Here is an 18513-nt window from a genome sequence, read left to right on the forward strand (position 1 = left end):
GCTAGAAATTCTCGGGAACCGTCAAGATTGGTATGTTGGAATAGGTACAGCGGTCCCGAGATCATCTTGTGCTATTGCTCAGGCTCAGGACGAAAGCTCGTCGTCAGGCTCAGGCTCGTCGCGGCGCGTTCCAGATCCAGTGGTTGGCGAGCTCCAGGCTCAGGTGGCGGCACAACAAGTCGCTATGGATGAGATGAGATGAGCCTCGCAGCAGCAGATGGAGGAGATGCAGCGACAATTGTTCGTGTTCACGTAGCAGTTTTCGCCCTTGCCTCAGATGTCGCCCTGCACGATGCCACAGATGCCTCAGATGTCGCCCGGCATGTTGCCACGGATGCCTCAGACGAAGCCGTCGCCTCAAACGCACCCGTCGCCTCAGATGCACCCTATGCATCAGACAACGCCGCCATCAGTTTCAATGGCAGATGCTCAGACGACGCCGCCAGCTTCAGCAGAATTCCAGCGAGAGCGTACGAGCGGCAGTGCACGAGGAGGTAGCAGCAGTTCCGGAGGAAGATTTGGCGGAAGAGGGAGTAAAAAATTCAAGGAGTGGTTTACAAACCGAGGAAAAGGAAAGGGAAAAGAATGAACATTCAAGGAGTGGTTTACAAACGCTGTTGAAGCAGGAAGCTTCAGACGATAAGCAACTGGTCCGATCCGAGCTTCCACCTCGTTAGGCCCAAACTACCGCCGAGAGTTTCTCACTCCGCCTATTCGCTAGAGTCTTCTACCGGTATGGTTGGAGCTTCAAGTAGACGTGATCTCCGACATCGAAGTTGACATCGCGGCGGTGGCAGTCGGTTGAAGCTTCATGATCTCTTGGGCGCGGGTTAGGTTCTGTTTCAATTCCCGGAGTGGGCGGTCACGATCCTCCAAGTATTGCTCCACCTCGGAGACCAGCGTAGTACCATGTTCATAGTGAATCAAACGAGGCGGATTGCGGCCGTACATGATCTTGAAAGGAGTGGTTTTCATGCCCCGGTGATAAGACGTGTTGTACCAGTACTCCCTCCATGGTAGCCATTTCGTCCACGTCTTCGGGCTGTCGAAAGCAAAACACCAAAGCTAGGTCTCGATACTCCGGTTTACACCTCTGTCTGGCCATCCGTCTGCGGGTGGTATGTCGTGCTCTTCTTTAGGATTGATTTTTGGGCGCGAAAGAGCTCGCACCAAAAGATGCTCATGAAGACTTTATCCCGATCCGACATAATGGACTCCGGAATGCCGTGTAGACGAACCACCTCATGCATAAATGTCGTTGCTACCAAAACCGTGGTGTACGGATGTCAGAGAGCAATGAAATGCGCATACTTGCTGAACCGATCAACCACAACCAAGATGATGGTGTACCCATCCGAGAAAGGTAATCCGTCAATGAAGTCCATCGACACCTCTTGCCACACCATGTTCGGCAACGCTAGTGGCTGTAACAATCCTACCGGCGCCATGGCCAAGTACTTATTCTTCTGGCACACATCACAAGCCGCGACCATCTTATCCACGTCCTTCCGCATCCCAACCCAATACAACTCGGCTGATATTCTGTGGTAGGTCTTACTCATACCCGCGTGGCCGTCAACCGCACTGGCGTGGAATTCCTTAAGGAGTAGCAAAATATAGGTCCACGAACGTGGGAGGACAAGGTGTTTTCTATAGTGCCTACAAGAAGAGTAGTAGTCTTTACTTATGTACATTTGATGTAATAAAGTCTCACGAAGAATCTTACTTGTAACTCCTGAATCATTAATAAAAGTTGAAACGTTCATTCATTCTTCCGTGACAATTTGAAGCTTTATGATATTCTATAGTCTTTAGTCCTTAAAACAAACCTAACAACATATGAAGAGACAAATCTAGATTTGCATAAATAAACTCTTCATGGTTTGCTTAAAACTGCATATTCACAATCTAATGATCAAAGGACTATTGATCTCACTACGATTGTTAGGAGAATCTATGATGTCTGGTTATGGGACATTGAGAGTTGGAGACTCTATAGTTCTTCTAGGTATCTTCTGAAGGTACTGAATTGACCAGTGCACTTCTAGAGACAGAATAACAACAAACCATTTAACCTCTTATGTCTCGAAGTCACTATGTATGAATTGCATCATGCTTACCTCAATCCATGCAAAGGAAATTTGTTTCCTCTTTTTCTTTTGGAAAGTATCTTCATACATCAATGCACAAAATAATCTCCCTTTTTCTCCTTGGGTTGGACGGCCAACAAGCTTCTAGAAGGAGTTTCTAGATGTTTCTTCATTTGTTCATCACAACATAAGAAAGGCCCATTAGGAATTTTCAAGTAAAATTTCATGAAATGAAATTAATCCTCAAAGCCCAAAATCTTATCATGGCCGAGTGGTTTATTTGTCATCATATAACAATGTCAAAAAAAATTTAAAAGAGGAAACTAATCCAAGGACTTGCACTATGACGTTGCACGTCCAAATGGAAGGAGAAAGAGGCAATATTTGCTCATGAATATGTGATATTCTATAGAAGAGGAAACTACCTTTATGAAGGTAATCCCTCCCCTATAAATAGATGCTTCATTCTCATTGTTTTCTCATCCCAAAGTTTTAGAGATAGAGAGCTTCTCTCTCTAGCTTGACCGCCCCTCTCTTTCTCTCTCTCTAAGTTCCTTTCATTTTTGTTTTGGCACCTAGGTCCACATTTGACCTAATGTTTCAGCTCTTCGACTTTAAGACTTGTTCTTTAGTCGTCCTATTTAAAAGTGTCCACACACTAATTCCTTTCTTTCTCGAGTGATTCATGTGATAGAAACTTTCGTGGTTGCTCGAGTTTCCCGAAAAACAAAGAAAGACGAGGTGCGTGGGAAGACGAACGTTTCAACCTTCCTAAGGCTTCTCAACGTTTAAGCTTCAAAAAGGTTAGTAAACGAGTAATGCTCTTTAATAGTTTTAATTTAAATATAAACATGTGCTTGCTCTTTGTCTAGGTTAGTAAAATTGTTTTACTTGTTTAAAAGAAAATTTTTAAATTCCACTGGTTGTTTGAAGCGTTAAATCTTTTCTTAACCCTAGATCAATTCCAACAAATGGTATTAGAGCTATGGTCAAAGATATGCATGTACATATGATTAAAATTATGAGCTTGAAAATCATTTTCGAAAGATTACTAGTTTTTTGACAAGTTAGAATTGTTATCTTAGATTTTTTTTTAATTTATCGCTCGTGCCTTCAAATTAAAAATCATGTTGATTTTCTATGACTTTGGGATGTTATTAAAACACATTAGAATCAGTTCTAAAATTTTTTATTTTTTGATAATGAAAAATGTCTTTTTAAAATTTGAGAAATTTCGAGTAATTTTGTGACTAGTTATATTGTCTTGCTAGTTTCGTTTATTTACTCATTTCGTTTTATGTTTGTTGTTATTTAATTTTATACTATGTTATTACCATGTTAATAAAACACATATAAAAGCTTTAACAACTCTTTAAAACGTTCCGTTACACTCGATTTTTTTTTTCGCGCTCAAGTCCGAACTTTAATTATTTCCAGTTTTCTTCAAGCTCAAGAAAACCCACAGTAAAAGTATCATTACTCTCATCTAAAAATTCTAAATTTAATGATTCTTGAAAAATTCTATTTGTCCTCTTTCCAATGCAATTGGTTTTAGGTGAAAAAGACATTGGAGCCGCTAGTTATTACGATTTTACTCCGAGTTGCGCGGCTGTTCCAAATGTCCAGTTTTATTTTTTTAGAATTATTGAATTCCGAATTTAGGACCTCATTCCATGATTTATACAACTCTAATGAGAAAATTTCCTTGGGCAAAATTGTTTTTTATAAGATAAAAACATAATGTGAAAGATTAAAATTTTTGATTTTTGAAAGTTTAATTGAAATTGAATTTTTACAAAACTAGTTTGAATTTTGAAAAGCCGTTTCCGCTTTCAAACTTGAAAATATTTTGTCATCCAAAACAAATAAGTTTTCAAAATATATCTATATCACATATGTTCAAAATCTATATGCTCTTGAAAATTTGAGTGGGAGGTCTTCTCGTAGACGAGCCGTAAAATAAAAGATGTGTAATCTCAAACTTTCAAGTGTTCGAGTGAGTTGAAGTTCATACTTCCCTCATGCACTTTCCCGAATAGAAAATAGGTATATGTCCGAGTATGTACCTTGTGCCTTTATGCACTAACACTGCTCTTCCTTGAACATGAAGATCTAGGATTTTTTTTTCTAGAAGTCCACTCTATCGCTCTATAACTAGGAAATTTGTTTCCGAACTTATAAGAGACGATGTGCCAACTCTAAAAACTAAGTGGGAGGGTTATTGTGGGGGTTAAAAATCATTTTCCCCAAATTAAAATCATTTAAGCTGGGCTTCGGATCGACCAAAGCCCAACAGAAGAAGCGACCTGGTTTTCAAGGAATCGTTTGGTGGGCCAGCTCAACTCAAGAAGGCCGGCCCAAGCCCAATAAGAAGCCCAGTTCGCCAAAGAAGAGACGCATTACCAACACGGACTCGGTCAAGGGAATTGGTCACAGTCGGATAGAGGACCTCGACACGAAGACCGGATGTGGGACGACTTCATCCAGCAACGTGGCAGAGCCGAATTGACGAACACGTGTCCACTTAAACAAATCCGCCCCGACTATAAATAGAAGCCGATATGTCAATTTTCGCACACGCAAGCTGATACCCTTATTTTCAATTTCTCACTCCTCTATTTCCTCAAGTTCGCCTTTGTTGAGTTCGGCACTTCGCCCTCTTTTAGTTTGTAATTTCTACGATTATTAATAAAAACTTCGAGTATTTATTGTTGTCGCACGAAAATGAACAACGATTAAATACCTCGGGCGGTTCGATCCAAGGCCAGACCAAGTGATCGCGCCCGGGCCAAAAATGGGAGCTCGTAGACCGAGCTGCACCCTCCAAACCCTGAGGTGTGTTTTGGGGGGTGTGACCGTGCAAACGGTTAGCTGCCTACGTACCCTTTAGTCGGGATCAGGTCAGAACGTACTTCAATTTGTGTATTGGGGGCTATCTTGGGCTCAGTGGCTTTGGGAATCCAAGGCTTTAGAGTAGGGCCCGGCTCGTAGCTTCTAGTGAAGGCTTTAGAGGGGTCGCGTGCTCGTAGCTCGGAGTTCTAGCTCAAGGGCCAAGAAGCGGGAGAGCGGTGTGTACCACAGAAGCTCGGGTCACAGAAGAGGAGCGCGCTCCCTCTCGTGGAGGGGGGTCCTTGTGTTTCTGAGCCGAGGGAGGAGGAGTGCACGCTCTTGGAAATATAACAAGAGGGCGAGAGAGAATTCTCGAGAGAATAGAAGTATTGTTGGCGTTAACCAGGATGTAGGTTCTCTCAAAAAATTGGGGGTTTCTCTTTCCCTCCCAAAGGGGGGGGGGGGTATTTATAGTTGTGGAGAGAGGCTTTGGGCCGGCCCCTTGAGGCCCACCGGGTGGCCGGGAGCGGGGCGCGCGAGGCCTCACGTCCAAGAGGGCGCAGGGCGCGCGGGACATATCGCCAGGATGGGCGCGGGGCGTGCCGGGCGTGGGCCGCGCGAGGCCTGTCGCCTAGATGGGCGCGGGGCGTGCCGGGCGAGGGATTTGGCTAGGCGCGGCGTGCCCGGCAGCGGGCGTGTCTGGTCGAGGCGGCACGAGTGCTCGACCGAGGTGGCTGAGCTGGCAAAGACACTCGGCCGAGGTGGCCGAGCTGGTAAAAACACTCGGCCGAGGTGGCAAGGATGCTCGGCCGAGGTGGCCGAGCTGGCAAAGACGCTCGGCCGAGGTGGCCGAGCTGGTAAAAACACTCGGCCGAGGTGGCCGAGGAGGCGAGGACGCTCGGCCGAGGTGGCCGAGCTGGCAAAGACGCTCGGCCGAGGTGGCCGAGCTGGTAAAAACACTCAGCCGAGGTGGCAATGACGCTCGGCCAAGGTGGCCGAGGTGGCAAAGACACTCGGCCGAGGTGGCCGAAGTGGCAAGGACGCTCGGCCGAGGTGGCAAAGACACTCGGCCGAGGTGTGTGCGGGCCGGGAGGTCGGGGCGCAGGGTGCGCGTGAGCCAGGCGTGCTAGGGAGCGCTGAGGCCTGTTGCGCCGGGGGCCTCAGGGCCGGGGGCGCAGGTGCGCGCGCGCCGGCCGTGCCGGGCCATGGGTGCGTCAGGGCGATCGGGCCTGGTGGGACGTAAGTCGTGAACTTTAGAAAAAAAATGGGCGTTGAGGTGATTTCACCTTTGATCACGCGTGACCGTACGCACACATATCTTTTTCTTTCCTCTTTTTTTTTTTTTTTTTTTGACGGTCGGACCCTTGGGTTCCGGACCGGGCCGGCCGAGCAGCAAGACCCGCGTGCGGCCTAGTGCTGGGGGACTGACGCGCGCGCGAGGCCGGCCCGCGGGCCGGGCCTTGCGTTGCGCGCGCAGGGGGGGGGGGGGGGGAAGGAGCAGGGCTTGCTCCTTCCTCTCCTATAAATAGGAGGGCCCCCGCCCTTTCTGTTCACACCGGCAGCCTGTGGGTAATCGGAAAATTCCTTTGAGTTTGAAATTTTCCATGGGCAACCGACTTTTTCCCTTTTTTAATGGGGAGCGAGCTTGTTTTCCATGTTGATGATCCCGAGGTTGATCCTTCCTGCCCTCTCCCGAATTGTGGAGGGGCAGCCAAGGGTCCCTTTGAGGAACTCGACATGATCCCCATCTTTGTCGAGGAAGACTCTAGCGCGGCCGACAAATGGCACGCGGAGTTGGAGGCGATGCCGCGGTGATAGCCGAGCTGGCGGGGCCCGGGAACGGCCTATCGACAAGGTGCGGTCCCGAAGGGGAGGACGAAGGGTCCAAGGACCCGCGTTCGTCACGGTTGGTGATCAACCTGGTCTCCCGCGAGACGTCCTTTGACGCCCCCCTGCTCAAGCAGCGGGGTGAAGCGGTGGTGAGTGCCGAGCTCCCCCCCCGGGCGTCTAACTTAGACGCCCCGGGTGTCGAGCTCGTGATAGTGCCGTCCGAATCTTTTTTGGACGAGATTTATTCCGACGATCCCCAAGGGTCGGGCTCAGAGGGCCCTGAAGAGGACTTGGAGGCTCCTCCCGCGATGGGGGAGGAGAAACGCAACGGGAAGGCGTTGGCGATGGCCTGGCCAGCCTTCGAGTCGGCGGAGGCTTCGGGCTACACTTATGCCTGGTCACTGGAGAGGACTCGTATGTACGGAGTAGGCGACTCCGTCGCCCCCGTCGGCTTAGACTGCAGGGGAATCGATGCTGCGAGCACGCTCACTTCCCGAGTCTTCAGCATGCTTCGGGAGACGTATAGCATTCCTCCCATGGTGGGATTGCTTAGACCTGCCCCCGAGGACATGCCCTCTCGTCCAAGGGATGGGTACGCGGCTGTGGCGGTCGGGAGTCTCGCCTGTGGATTGCGCCTCCCGTTTCCGACGATCGTTCAGCAGATTCTGACCCGACTAGGGGTCCATGCGTGCCAGATGAGCCCGCCGTTCTTCCGCGTGTTGGCTACATGCTTCATGGAGTGGCACTGCCAGACGCAGCGTGCCATGACCGTGGACGACTTCCGCAATCTGGTTGCCGTCTTCCCGGTGCCGGGGCAGCCGGGATTTCATATGGCCCGTGCTCGGGGCAATGTGAGGCTGGTCGAAGATTGTGACCCGCCTAGCCGCCGGGCGTAGGTGTGGGTCACCTCGGACGCTTTTGGCGAGGCGCCCCTTCGCTTCGGCCGTCTGGACGAGGGGGCAGCGGAGCTCCCCTTTGTGAGAGAAATATCGGGGATGTCGGAAGCCCGCAAGGCTGGCTAGCGGTTCCGTTCCCCCGAGCTGATGGCGCTCACCGGGTGGTTCCCACCCTTTGCTCCGGGCACCGAGGAGGCGCTCCGGGCAAGCAGGCCCCCGAGTCCTGTGGCTCAACCAGTCGCTCCTGCTTCTCGAGGTAGCTTTACGGTTTTGTAAAACTTTTTGTCTTGACAGGAACCCGACCTTCGCTGCTTTGTTTTTTGTAGCTGCAAAGAGGCGAGCTAGGAGGCTGGCCCTCGCTTCTCGGGACCCTGAGTCAATGGCGGAGATTCGCTCTAGGGTCGCTGACCGCAAGGCGAAGGGAGAGCACGTCGAGACCGCTGGTCTAGTCGAACCGAAGTCTCGGGCTTCTTTGAAGAGGGCTTCGACATCGGCACCTCCCGACGAACGCTCCGAACCCAAGAGGGCGAACTCGGCGGTGGAGCGGGAGGCGGTAGAGGCTCGAGGGGATTGTTTCCGCCACCTCGAGGGATCCCCACTATCCTGGTGGTAGGGCGTGGTGTCGAAGGGCGACATCGCTTTCTTCCAGGCGGGGGTTACCGACGCTCAGAGGGTCAGTACTACTGTTTGTTTCGTTATAAGCGTAGGTTTTTAGTTTTAACCATTGCTTCTTTGTCGTCGCAGGCGTATGCGAGGGCCGTGCGAAGCGACAGGATTTTGCATGACTTCATCCGGCGCTTAGGGGCATCTCAGGAGGAGCTCGCCCGGACGAAGGCTAGGTTGGCTCAGGTCGAGTGAGGTTCGCACCCGGGGGCGGAGACCGAGACGCTTCGAGACCAGCTTCGTGAGGCCAGGGTGGAACTCCAGATCGCACAAGGCCAGCGCGACGGAGCCCAACTGTTAGTGGCCAAGATGGCGGGCGAGCTCACCGAAGAACGGCCAGCTTGCGAGGTGGCGACCCGATCAGCGGAGATTTTTCGCACTGAGGTTACTGACCTTCGGAGGCAACTGGACGCTCGATCCGATGCCTTACCTCGAGCGAAGCGGCGCGTGTTAAGGCGGAGCGCGAGCGCGAGTGCGACTCTCTGGCGGAGGAAAACGCTCGACTCTCGTCCCAGCTTGCTGAAGCGGAGCGAAGAGCGTCCGACTTGCAGGATGACTACGACATAGGGACCGAGAACGAGGACCGGGGGGTCACTTTTGACTTCTTCGACACCTTGTTCCCCCTGCTGGACGAGGGTGCTCCTTGAGCCGAGTGGCTTTCTTTTTCAGCGCGTATGTTTAGCGCTTTGCTTTCTTTTCCTTTTTCTAGGATTTTATTTATTTTTCACGCACTTTTTGTTCAGCACGTGTTTATCAGAGCCGTGGCTCTTTTTATTTATGAGATATTTTTGTTGCTTTCATGTTGAATGCGTATCTCATTTTTCGAGTAATTTTCACTCGTGTATACCTTCTTTCTGGGCTAATCGCGGCCCGAAGGGCTTGTATCCTTGCCAATTGTTTTGGCAGGTTCTGCATCCTTAGCTGGGATTCGTTATCCGCCCATTTCGTCGTTATGACTCGTCGTCGTTTAAACGTTCGGTGGGGGTGTTCGTGCCCAGCTAGGAGATTGGCCAACCCGTGTTTGAATGGTGGTATCGGCCTGTCGGGTTAGGCCGACGATTCAGGGTGCCTAATGTGGCCGTGGCCCAGTGACTTCACTTCGCGCCTTCCGACGATCGAAGAGGTCGTACCGGGTAGTTCCCGGGGGCTCTGCGTCCGTGCCTTCGGCGACTGGATGTGCATGTCGCGCCGGGTTTCGCTGGCGTCTTTTGGAGCCCGTGCTTTTAAGCGACGAGCTCGCCGGGTTAGGCCGCATCTTTGAGCTCGCGCTGCTTGAGCGACCGAGCTGGCCGGGTTAGGCCGGCGTTTTCGAGTTCGCGCTGTTTGAGCGACCGAGCTCGCCGGGTTAGGCCGGCTTCTTTGAGCTCGTGCTGTTGAGCGGTCGAGCTCGCCGGGTTAGGCCGGCGTCTTCGAGCTCGCGCTGTTTGAGCGGCCGAGCTCGCCGGGTTAGGCCGGCGTCTTTGAGCTCGCGCTGTTTGAGAGACCGAGTTCGCCGGGTTAGGCTGGCGTCTTTGAGATCGCGCTGTTTGAGCGACCGAGTTCGCCGGGTTAGGCTGGCGTCTTTGAGCTCGCGTTGTTTGAGCGACCGAGCTCGCCGGGTTAGGCCGGCGTCTTTGGGTTCGTGCCCTGAAGCAAGCGAACGCAGGTGCGCCGGGTTAGGCCGGCGTCCTTTTAGTGTTCGCGCCCTTGAGCGTCGGAACGTAGGTGAGCCGGGTTAGGCCGACGTCTTTTTAGTGTTCGCGCCCTTGAGCGTCGGAACGTAGGTGCGCCGGGTTAGGCAGGCATCTTTTTAGTGTTCGCGCCCTTGAGCGTCGGAACGTAGGTGCGCCGGGTTAGGCCGGCGTCTTTTTAGTGTTCGCGCCCTTGAGCGTCGGAACGTAGGTGCGCCGGGTTAGGCCGGCGTCTTTTTGGGCCCGCTCACCCTGGAGTGAGCGAACGCGGGTGCGTCGGGTTAGGCCGACGTCTTTTGGGCCCGCTCACCCTGGAGTGAGCGAACGCGGGTGCGTCGGGTTAGGCCGACGTCTTTTGGGCCCGCTCACCCTAGAGTGAGCGAACGCGGGTGCGTGGGGTTAGGCCGACGTCTTTTGGGCCCGCTCACCCTGGAGTAAGCGAACGCGGGTGCGTGGGGTTAGGCCGACGTCTTTTGGGCCCACTCACCCTGGAGTGAGCAAACGCGGGTGCGTCGGGTTACGCCGACGTCTTTTGGGCCCGCTCACCCTGGGGTGAGCGAACGCGGTTGCGCCGAGTTAGGCCGGCGTCTTTTACTCAAACCATATGCGCCGGGTTAGGCCGACGTCTTTTGGTGTTCGTGCCCTGAGGCTAGCGAACCTTTGTTTGGATCAAATTTGGCCTTTTTTCGGGTTTGAGGCAGCGCCTTTACGCGACTTACATGCGTCTCGGAAGACGTCTTTCACCTGCGCCTTTACGCGTCTTACGGCACGCCGGGAAGGCCGACGTTTTACTCGAACCCGTATGCACGAAGGGTCGTCGGGGTCCGAGCTTCCTAAGTCTGTATCCCTGTGGGGGACTTAGGCCTTTTGCGTCGGGTTAGGCCGACGTCTTTTGGGCCCGCTCACCCTGGAGTGAGCGAACGCGGTTGCGTCGGGTTAGGCCGACGTCTTTTCTCGGACCCGTAAGCCTGATGGGCCGTCGGGGCCCGAGCTTCTTAAGCCTTTGTATCCCGTGAGTGGGGGGCTTAAGGTTTTTTTTTATGCCGTAATTTCTTGAGTGTACGCCTCAGGACCCATAGCCCCCCGAGTTTATAGTTTACATGTCGTGCCATGATGACTAAAAACTGTAATAAAGTGGGTGAAAAGACCGCAAACTTTATTTTTTATTACGTTTTGCTAACAGAGAACATCCTTGAACAGTGGCGCGTAGGCCTTATTGAATAAGGGAAATCAGAGCAATAAATGGGGAGACTTGGTCACTGGTGGTACTGCCTCAAGTGCTCGGCGTTCCACGAGTGCCGGATTAGAGTTCCGTCCGTGTGTTCGATGTAGTAGGTTTCGTCGTGTATAACTTGTCGAACTCTATATGGTCCTTCCCAATTTGGGCCCAGGACCCCGGCGCCTTGTACTTGGGTGTTTTGGAACACGCGCCTGAGTACAAGGCTACCGACGGCGAAGATCCGCCTTTTGACTTTGGCGTTGTAGTATATCTCAACCTTTCGCTTTTGTGCAGCGAGTCTGGTGAGGGCCTCGGATCTTTTCTCGTCGATTAGATCCAGTTCGAGGCGCATGGCCTCATCATTTTCTTTATCGTTGAAAGTGTCGACCCGGTAGGTGGGGACTTACGTTTCCACGGGGACCACTGCTTCAATCCCGAAGGCTAGGGAGAAGGGGGTCTCTCCGGTGGCATTTCGAACGGTCGTTCGATAGGCCCATAGGATGAAAGGCAATTCCTCAGCCCAAGCACCTTTTTTGGCTTCGAGCTTTTTCTTGAGGTTGCTTTTAATTGTCTTGTTGACGGCTTCCACTTGGCCATTAGCCTGTGGATGTCGCGGGGATGAGAATGTCTTGCTTATCCCTAACTTGGCGCAGATATCTCTAACCCTCGCGTTGTCGAACTGCGCGCCGTTATCGGTCACGATCGACGCGGGGATGCCGTGGCGGCATATTATGGACTTCTAGATGAAGTTTGTAGTGTTGGCCTCGGTGATCCTGGCCAGAGGCTCGGCTTCGACCCACTTAGTGAAGTAGTCGATAGCGACGATGGCGTATTCGTACTGCCTCGGGGCTTTGGGAAGCTTGCCGATAATGTCTACGCCCCATTTTGCGAAGGGGCGTGGAACAACGATGCTATTCAGGGGAGATGGCGGCTGACGTGGAACGTTGGAGAAACGTTGACACTTGTCGCACTTTCTTGCCCAGTCGTAGGCGTCTTTTTTCATCGTCGGCCAGAAATAGCCTTGTCGAAGCGCTTTGAGCGCGAGGGACCTCCCAGCGGCGTGGTTCCCGTAGAGGCCTTCGTGGATCTCACGGAGGACCTTAGTCGACTCGACGCTGTTGAGACATCGGAGCAGCGGGGTTGAATACCCGCGCTTGTATAAGGCTTCGCCTCTCAACACGTATTTGGATGCGAGGGCTTTCAGCCTTTTGGCTTCTTTGCGGTCTTCGGGAAGTACCCCTCTTCGCAAGAAGTCCGTAAGCGGAGTCATCCAAGTTGGATGAACGGCGCTCTCAATCATTCCAACCTCGTCACGTGAGACGGATGGTCGCGAGAGAGACTCGATTGGGATAGTTCCCAACCCGTCTTCGGTGATACCGGATCCGAGGCGAGCTAAGGCGTCAGCCTCAGTGTTCTCTTCTCGTGGGATCTGGATGATCTCGAACCAGGAGAAGGCATCTAGCTTGGCATTTTTCTTTGCCAAGTAGGCGATCATGTTAGGCTCTTTGGCAACGTAGTCGCCTTTAACCTGATTTACGATCAGCTGCGAGTCACAGTGTATTCGTAAATTTTGTACGTTGACCTTTTGAGCGATCTCTAGCCCTACTATGCGGGCTTCGTACTCGGCCTCATTATTGGGGGCCTGGAATTCGTAATGGAGGGCGTAGCGTAACTTTTCCCTGTCGGGATTTGTTAGAATCACGCCGGCGCCTGCTCCTTGGGCATTAGATGCTCCGTCTACGTGTAATTCCCAGATGGGACCCGTATGGTCGACCTTTCTCTTTCGAGCCGACAAGTCGTCAGTCGAGTCGTCTTCTACTCTTCCCATGTCGGGAGTGTAGGAGAATTCTGCTACGAAATCAGCTAAGGCTTGAGCCTTTATTGCTGGTCTCGGGTGAAACTCAATCCCGTACGCGCTCAATTCTTGGGACCAGATCGCCATGCGAGTCGATGTTCCTTTTTGAAGAGCTTTACCGATTGGGTGTCCTGTTCGGACAACGATTGGGTGAGCCTGGAAGTAGGGGCGTAGCTTTTTGGGGCTACGAGGAGAGCGAGAGAGAGCTTCTCTATCTCTGTGTACCGCGTTTCGATGTCGCGTAGGGCTTTGCTCACATAGAAGATGGGCCATTGAGCCCTATCTTCTTCACGGATTAGCACAGCGCTTACAGCCCGTTCGGAGACGGCGAGGTAGACGTAGAGCGTCTCGCCTTCTTTTGGCTTGGAGAGGAACGGCGGTGTCCCGAAGTAGGCCTTCATTTCTTGAAAGGCCTTCTCACACTCGTCCATCCATTGAAAGCCGTCCGTCTTCTTTTGGTTGCTTTGGCCACAAAACGCGAGAGGGCGGCAATCCGACCGGTCAGACTTTGGACTTCCTTGACACGTCGCGGAGATTTCATGTCAAGGAGTGCCTTGATTTTCTCGGGGTTCGCTTCGATACCTCGACGGCTAACTATGTAGCCTAGGAACTTCCCGGACTCGACCCCGAACACGCATTTGTTGGGGTTGAGCTTCATTTTGTACTGGCGGAGGATTAAGAACATCTCCCTCAGGTTGTCTACGTGATTGGTGGCTAGTATGCTTTTAACGAGCATGTCGTCCACGTATACTTCCATGGTCTTGCCGATTAGGTCGGCGAAGATCCGGTTTACCAATCGTTGGTAAGTAGCTCCTGCATTCTTAAGGCCGAAAGACATGACCTTGTAGCAGTAGAGGCCGCAATCAGTGACAAAGGTTGTCTTGATCTGATCGGGCTTGTGCATTCGTATCTGGTTATAGCCCAAGTAGGCGTCCATGAAACTTAGGAGTTCATGTCCTGCCGTGGCGTCGACCAGTTGTTCGATGCGTGGGAGTGGAAAGCAATCTTTCGGGCGGGCTTTGTTAAGATCTTTGTAATCTATGCAAATGCGCCACTTCCCGTTAGGCTTTTTGACTATGACCACATTGGCCACCCACTTTGGGTACTTGGCTTCTCGGATGAAACCAGCGGAGAGAAGTTTTTCGACTTCCTCGTTTATCGCTAGGTATCGTTCGGGGTTGAACGCACGTCTAGCTTGTACCTTTTCAGCGATAGTTTTATCGTCGTTCAATCGGTGCACAATCACATCGGGGTCTATGCCGGGCATGTCTGCATGTGTCCACGCAAAGACATCGTTAAACTCTCGAAGGAAGGACGCGAGTTGAGTTTTGATGGCGAGAGGGAGTTGGGCACCGATCTTCACCACCTGGTCAGGTTTAGCTTCGTCGAGAACGATCGAAGTGAGATCATCGAGGGTGTCAACTTTCAACCTCTCGACATCGTCGCGGGGGTCTGATTCCCCGAGTTGCCGTGCGTCTTTTTGATCACACGGGTAGTCGTCTTCCAATTGGTAGATCGTGGTAACCCTTTTTTCAGCGGGCTTGCCGTCCACGCCTTGGACGTAGCATATCCTCGCTTGGGTTTGATCACCGGCCATGACGCCAATTCCCTCTTCGGTGGGGAATTTCAGTAGCAGGTGATAAGTGGACGTGATAGCCCTTAGTCTGTTCAACGTGGGTCGCCCAATGATAACATTGTAGGGCGACTCCTGGTCGACCACAAGAAAGGGGACCATGTGAACGACCTCGATGCCTCCGGTAGTTCCGAAGGTGACTGGTAAATCAATGATTCCTTAAGTCATGACCTTTTCTCCCGTGAACCCAAACATAGGGGTTTGAGTCGGGACAAGGCGGAGCCCCCCGAGCTTCATACGCTCGAGGGTGGTCTTAAAGATTATATCGGCTGCGCTGCCGTTATCAATAAGAACTCTTTTTACCAAATTGTTGGCCACCTGGGCCTTGAGGACTACAGCGTCATTGTGCGGGTGCACAACTCGCTTGGCCTCTTCATTGGTGAATTGTATCGTCTCGTGAGGTACGGACGTAGGTTCCTCGTAGGTGAGGTTAACCTGCCCGGCAAGGCCTTCTTGAGAGGCAGCTCTGAGGAGCTTTTTCCTTTGCCGGGCTGAGTCCCCGTCTTGCAAGCCACCTAGTATGGTGGTGACGACGTGGAGTTGCGCATCAGCCGTAGCTGTGACCGATGTGCGGTCGATGTTTGCATTGGTCCCTTCACCTTTCTCAGGCTGTGGCCTGTTATCGGCGGGGGCTGCCGCTCCTACCAAGCGAAGGACGAACTCTTTGAGCTCTCCATTCTGGATTAATGTCTCAATTTGTTTCCTAAGATGGAAGCATTGAGCGGTCGTGTGACCGTAATCCCGGTGGAACTTGCAATAGCGGGACCGGTCGCGAGACTCGGGGTTGCCCCTTATTGGAGCCGGAGCGACGAACTTGTCACGCGCCACAGCGTAGATTTGCTCTACCGGGGCGTTCAAGGGAGTGTAACCCGAGTAGTCTCTAAAATTGCTCGCAAGATGCGGCTTTTGAGACATAGGGGGTCGGCTATCGGTAGCTTTTCCTCCCTTGTTTATCCTCTTACGGGAGTTGTCAGGCTCGTTGCCGGACTCATCCCGACGGCGGGAGCTTTGGGTGCTGCTCCTGCGGTCGTCGAGGTAATCTTTTACCCCCATAAAGGTTTTGGCTCGGTTCATTAACTCGGCCATCGTAGAAGGGACTCTGCCGACGACGGACTTTAAGAAGTCTCCGGTGCGCAAGCCCTCGATGATGGCTGTGATTGCGTCACTGTCGTCAAAGCGGTCAACCTTATTTGATTCTGCGGTGAATCGGGTGAGATACTATCTCAAGGACTCGTTATTCTCTTGCCTGATTGACCATAAGTACATCTTGGTCTTCTTTTGGACCATGGATGTAGCAAATCGTGCCAGGAACATGTCCTCCAGGTCTTTGAATGATTGGATGCTTCCTGGTCTTAAATTCTTAAACCACTCAAAACCGGGTCCGGTGAGGGTAAGACTAAAACTTGGCATAGAGCCCCAGGTGAGACGCCCTGTAACATCATCCAAGTTTCGTAATGTTGGATAGGATACGTGGGATCAGTTTTCCCATTGTATGGAGGGTGATTCGGGAGTTTGAAGTTTCCCGTGCACACCTCAGCAAGGATTTGGGCGGTGAAGGAAGAGGAATGTTCTTCCACGACCCCGTATGTATCACCGGCCAAGCCGCCTTCACGCAGGTCACGCACCTCATTACGAAGGTTGTGAATCATGGTGACGACGTCGAGGCCAGTGTTGGGGGTCACTCCTTGTTCAGGAGGAGTCACCCGTCGCCTTTTGTTTGACCCTTGAGCCGTGCGAGGGTCCCCATTGATTGGGGCCGTAGGGTTGTGCCCTTACGAGCGCTCAGCCTCTCTCGGAGGTCTTCGCCACGGCCGTTCCGTTGGGCGGTAAGTCGATCTCTAAGATCTGGCCCAGCGGAATGGGGGCGTGAGCTTCGAGCCACACGCCTTACTCGCCGAGTCATTGTAACTTCCCTGACATCGCCTCTTTGACCGAGTTGGTCATGGGCTGAACGTCGGGAGGTCTCTTCTTGAGAGGAGACCGGAATTGCTTTTGTTTTCGATGGACCGGCTTCGATCTCAACAGGGAGTTCCCCGTCTTTGGTGAGAGAAGTCTCGACGTCCGCCGAAATTTCCAAGCCTTCATAGTCGGGGTCATAATCATGTCCCTCATCCATGAGCTCCTCGGATTCCCCGTGGGCGGTGCCGTGTGCAGGTGCCTTGCCCGCCAGTTGGCGGTGGTACCTTGCATTGGCTATCTTCAGTTGGCGGATTTTCTCCTCCATTTCAAGAATGCGGTCGTCCCGACTGTCCTGAAGAGGAGGGGGCGAGGTATGTGGCTCTCATCGTTGAGAGACTCCTTGTCGCCTTGCGCTCGAGAGCGCAGGAAGTATTTCTTCACCGCGGTTGCGTTTTCGGGGTTATTCACGCCCTCAGAACGAACAGGTGGTTGACCACCCATGTCTTTCTCGAGTCGAGAAGAAAGGGGTCGAGCTGTAGAAGGGATTTCGGGCTGTGTAAGTCGGGAAGTCCCCTCCTTCTAGCGCCAAAATGTTGTCGCACGAAAATGAACAACGATTAAATACCTCGGGCGGTTCGATCCAAGGCCGGACCAAGTGATCGCACCCGGGCCAAAAATGGGAGCTCGTAGACCGAGCTGCACCCTCCAAACCCTGAGGTGTGTTTTGGGGGGTGTGACCGTGCCAAAGGTTGGCTGCCTACGTACCCTTTAGTCGGGATCAGGTCAGAACGTAGTTCAATTTGTGTATTGGGGGCTATCTTGGGCTCAGTGGCTTTGGGAATCCAAGGCTTTAGAGTAGGACCCGGCTCGTAGCTTCTAGTGAAGTCTTTAGAGGGGTCGCGTGCTCGTAGCTCGGAGTTCTAGCTCAAGGGCCAAGAAGCGGGAGAGCGGTGTGTACCACAGAAGCTCGGGTCACAGAAGAGGAGCGGCCTCCCTCTCGTGGAGGGGGGTCCTTGTGTTTCTGAGCCGAGGGAGGAGGAGTGCGCGCTCTTGGAAATATCACAAGAGGGCGAGAGAGAATTCTCGAGAGAATAGAAGTATTGTTGGCCTTAACCAGGATGTAGGTTCTCTAAAAAACCGGGGGTTTCTCTTTCCCTCCCCAAGGGGGGGGGGGTATTTATAGTTGTGGAGAGAGGCTTTAGGCCGGCCCCTTGAGGCCCACCGGGTGGCCAGGAGCGGGGCGCGCGAGGCCTCACGCCCAAGAGGGCGCAGGGCGCGCGGGACATGTCGCCTGGATGGGCGCGGGGTGTGCCGGGCGTGGGGCGCGCGAGGCCTGTCGCCTGGATGTGCGCGGGGCGTGCCAGGTGCGGGATTTGGCTAGGCGCGGCGTGCCCGGCAGCGGGCGTGTTTGGCCGAGGAGGCACGAGTGCTCGACCGAGGTGGCTGAGCTGGCAAACACGCTCGGTCGAGGTGGCCGAGCTGGTAAAAACACTCGGCCGAGGTGGCCGAGGTGGCAAGGATGCTCGGCCGAGCTGGCAAAGACGCTCGGCCGAGGTTGCCGAGCTGGTAAAAACACTCGGCCGGGGTGGCCGAGGAGGCGAGGACGCTCGGCCGAGGTGGCCGAGCTGGCAAAGACGCTCGGCCAAGGTGGCCGAGCTGGTAAAAACACTCGGCCGAGGTGGCCGAGGTGGCAAGGACGCTCGGCCGAGGTGGCCGAGGTGGCAACGACACTCGGCCGAGGTGGCAAAGACACTCGGCCGAGGTGTGTGCGGGCCGGGAGGCCGGGGCGCAGGGTGCGCGTGAGCCAGGCATGCTAGGACGCGCTGAGGCCTGTTGGGCCGGGGGCGCAGGTGTGCGCGCGCCGGCCGTGCCGGGCCGTGGGTGCGTCAGGGCGCTCGGGCCTGGTGGGCCGGGACCCGTTGGGCTTCC

The 18513-nt window shown here is 53.3% G+C and overlaps 1 protein-coding gene across 1 annotated transcript; it reads right to left on the reverse strand.

The window, feature by feature from the left end:
- Positions 1–747: 747 nt before the first annotated feature.
- On the reverse strand, positions 748–1562 carry LOC149397650 (uncharacterized). Its single transcript, XM_089614305.1, has 2 exons — positions 1312–1562; positions 748–1042 (listed from the first exon to the last, which is right to left on the reverse strand). The coding sequence occupies exons 1-2, from the start codon at positions 1560–1562 to the stop codon at positions 748–750; spliced, it is 546 nt and encodes a 181-aa protein (XP_089470431.1).
- Positions 1563–18513: the final 16951 nt, after the last annotated feature.

This window comes from Urtica dioica, chromosome 5 (genome assembly GCF_054948205.1).
Source record: "Urtica dioica subsp. dioica isolate 48M chromosome 5, U.dioica_male_clone48M_v1_H2, whole genome shotgun sequence".
NCBI lineage: Eukaryota > Viridiplantae > Streptophyta > Magnoliopsida > Rosales > Urticaceae > Urtica > Urtica dioica.